The following is a 2,065-nucleotide window of genomic DNA, read 5'->3' as shown; positions in this document are numbered from 1 at the left end:
TCGAATGTCGGTACCGCAAGGAGAGGAAGATTAACAGTCGTTGGTGTCGTTCGTTTCGTAATTACCAAATCCGTCAACCACTTCTTCACTTGTTCATCCACATAGGGGAGCCATCGATCGGATACAAAGTTACGCGTCGATCTGCGCATCTGCATCGCTTGTTCATGGGCTACTGGGATGGTTACCTCACTCCCTTCCAGATGACAGCGTGCGTTGTCGGCAATCTTCGCATTGGCTTCCAAATCCTGTGCCAACCGTTGGCGTACATCGACGTGTTCCGTCGTGTTAGGTGCTTGTCGGCGTGGTATGGGTTTGAGGAGCTCATCTAGTTCCGTGGGGTCTATTGGTGCAAGTGGCGATCGGATACCGCCTATGTATAGGCCCAAGCCTTTCAACATATCTTGCCCCACTATGACATCTATACCCGTCGGCAAATTCATCAATTCCAATGAACCGTCGATAATTATGGTGCCGTACCTTATAGGTACCACTTCCGTCGTCCCCAGTCGAGGAGTTCGAACCGCCTTGTCAGCTAAATATATATATAACCCAGGTGGTGCCGGAGTTATTGGTCGGCCAAGGAGGTCTGCGGATGTCTGTGAGATACAACTTCTATTTGCTCCCGTGTCTATCAAGGCTTTGAACGTACGTCCGTTGATTTGTACTTGAATATAGACTCGGTTATCTGACGTCAGCAATGGGTCTTGTATTGCCATCACTGCTCCAATCGTGGTAACAAATATGAAGCTCCTATCCGACTCAGACACCCTCACCTCTCATGCGTGATCGGCTACCGACTCCCACGTCTCATAGGCGTGGTTTGGTGTTGACGTCATGTGCTCGAAGTCTTCGTGAAGAATCGTGTTGATATGAATCTCCGTAGCTTCCTATGGTAGAGCCAAGACTGCGTCCTGTGTAATCTCATTCACCTGTACTTGAGGCGTCGGACGTATTGTGACTACGTCTCTAGTCTAGGATTTATTCTGCCCCTGTCCTGCGGTTGATGTTGTGGACGGTCTGTGTACCTATAGCCTTGGCCGACCCTCCGCGCTCACCGCTTGCGACGCCCTGAAATGATGACACCGTGGGATGTGCCTACCACCTGGTGGCGCTTGTGCCTGGCACCCCGCACAAGTCGTTGGTACCGTAGGTTGGGACCGTTGAGTCCAATTCTGCGTTTGTCGTTTATTCGTCTGTAGGTTGGGGCGGTTATTGGTGTAGTCACGACTTCCATTGGTTGTCGGGCCCTCGCGGCTGTTGCGACTCTGGAGACGTGCTGTCGTACGTTGCTGTGCATCCTGAATGTCAGGGCTCAACAGCTGTATAAGCTCGTGTGTCTCCATCAGTTGCCATTTGGGATGCAACTGTAGAGTACGTTCATACGTACGGCCGTTGAGATCTTCTTCTAACAGCTGCACAATGCAGTGGTTCAATAAATTCTGTTGGAAGTCGGCATCTGTCTGGCACCGTTCACGTGCCCTCCTGTGGTTCTCCATGAGCTGTGTCATTTGTTCCATAAGAGGAGTGTGCATGTTCCGACTTTGGCCCTTGGCTAACTTGCAAAACGCGGGATCGACAGTGGCTTGTGTTTCGTGCGAACAGATCTGTTCGATCTGTAGCTGAGGTGTCCATGTCTTCAACCGTTCAGAATTGTCGCGGATGTAGTCCAGTGTTGACTTCTCCGCCTTGAAGTAAGATGGTACCTTATGAAACCCTGTAAGGTTCCAACTCTCGTCCAACCCTGCGATTTGTGCGTTCTTGAACGCCTCGAGGAGAGCCTCTCTTGTGTCCCGTTCCATAATATCATGTAGGTAGTATCTGTTCGACGGACAATCAGGCCACATACGTGGTGAAGGTACGGGACGCTTCTCTACTGGTCGGGACTCTAATGTAGCTCGAAGTGTCTCAATCACGCCCCGAAGAGCTTCAGCTCGAGCCGTGTTATTCTCCTCGATTGCTTGGCATAGCTCGTCACTTAATTGTAGTATCCGTGCGTGTAGCGCCTGTCGGCTTTTCTCGATACTAGCCGGTGTAGGTGGAGGCACTGGTGTCTCCTTCTCTTACC

At 51.0% G+C, this 2,065-nt stretch overlaps 1 protein-coding gene across 1 annotated transcript; it reads right to left on the bottom strand.

Annotated features, from left to right (window-relative positions):
• Window positions 1-1,025: 1,025 nt before the first annotated feature.
• On the bottom strand, window positions 1,026-1,799 carry SARC_01513 (hypothetical protein; the record flags this gene model as incomplete). The annotated part of the gene is made up of 1 exon (XM_014304746.1): window positions 1,026-1,799. The coding sequence occupies one exon, from the start codon at window positions 1,797-1,799 to the stop codon at window positions 1,026-1,028; it is 774 nt and encodes a 257-aa protein (XP_014160221.1).
• Between the last annotated feature and the right edge of the window lie 266 nt (window positions 1,800-2,065).

The sequence above is a fragment of the Sphaeroforma arctica genome (assembly GCF_001186125.1).
Source record: "Sphaeroforma arctica JP610 unplaced genomic scaffold supercont1.61, whole genome shotgun sequence".
NCBI lineage: Eukaryota > Ichthyosporea > Ichthyophonida > Sphaeroforma > Sphaeroforma arctica.
The sequence above is the reverse complement of the archived record's forward strand: the minus strand, read 5'-3'. Positions and strand labels throughout refer to the sequence as shown.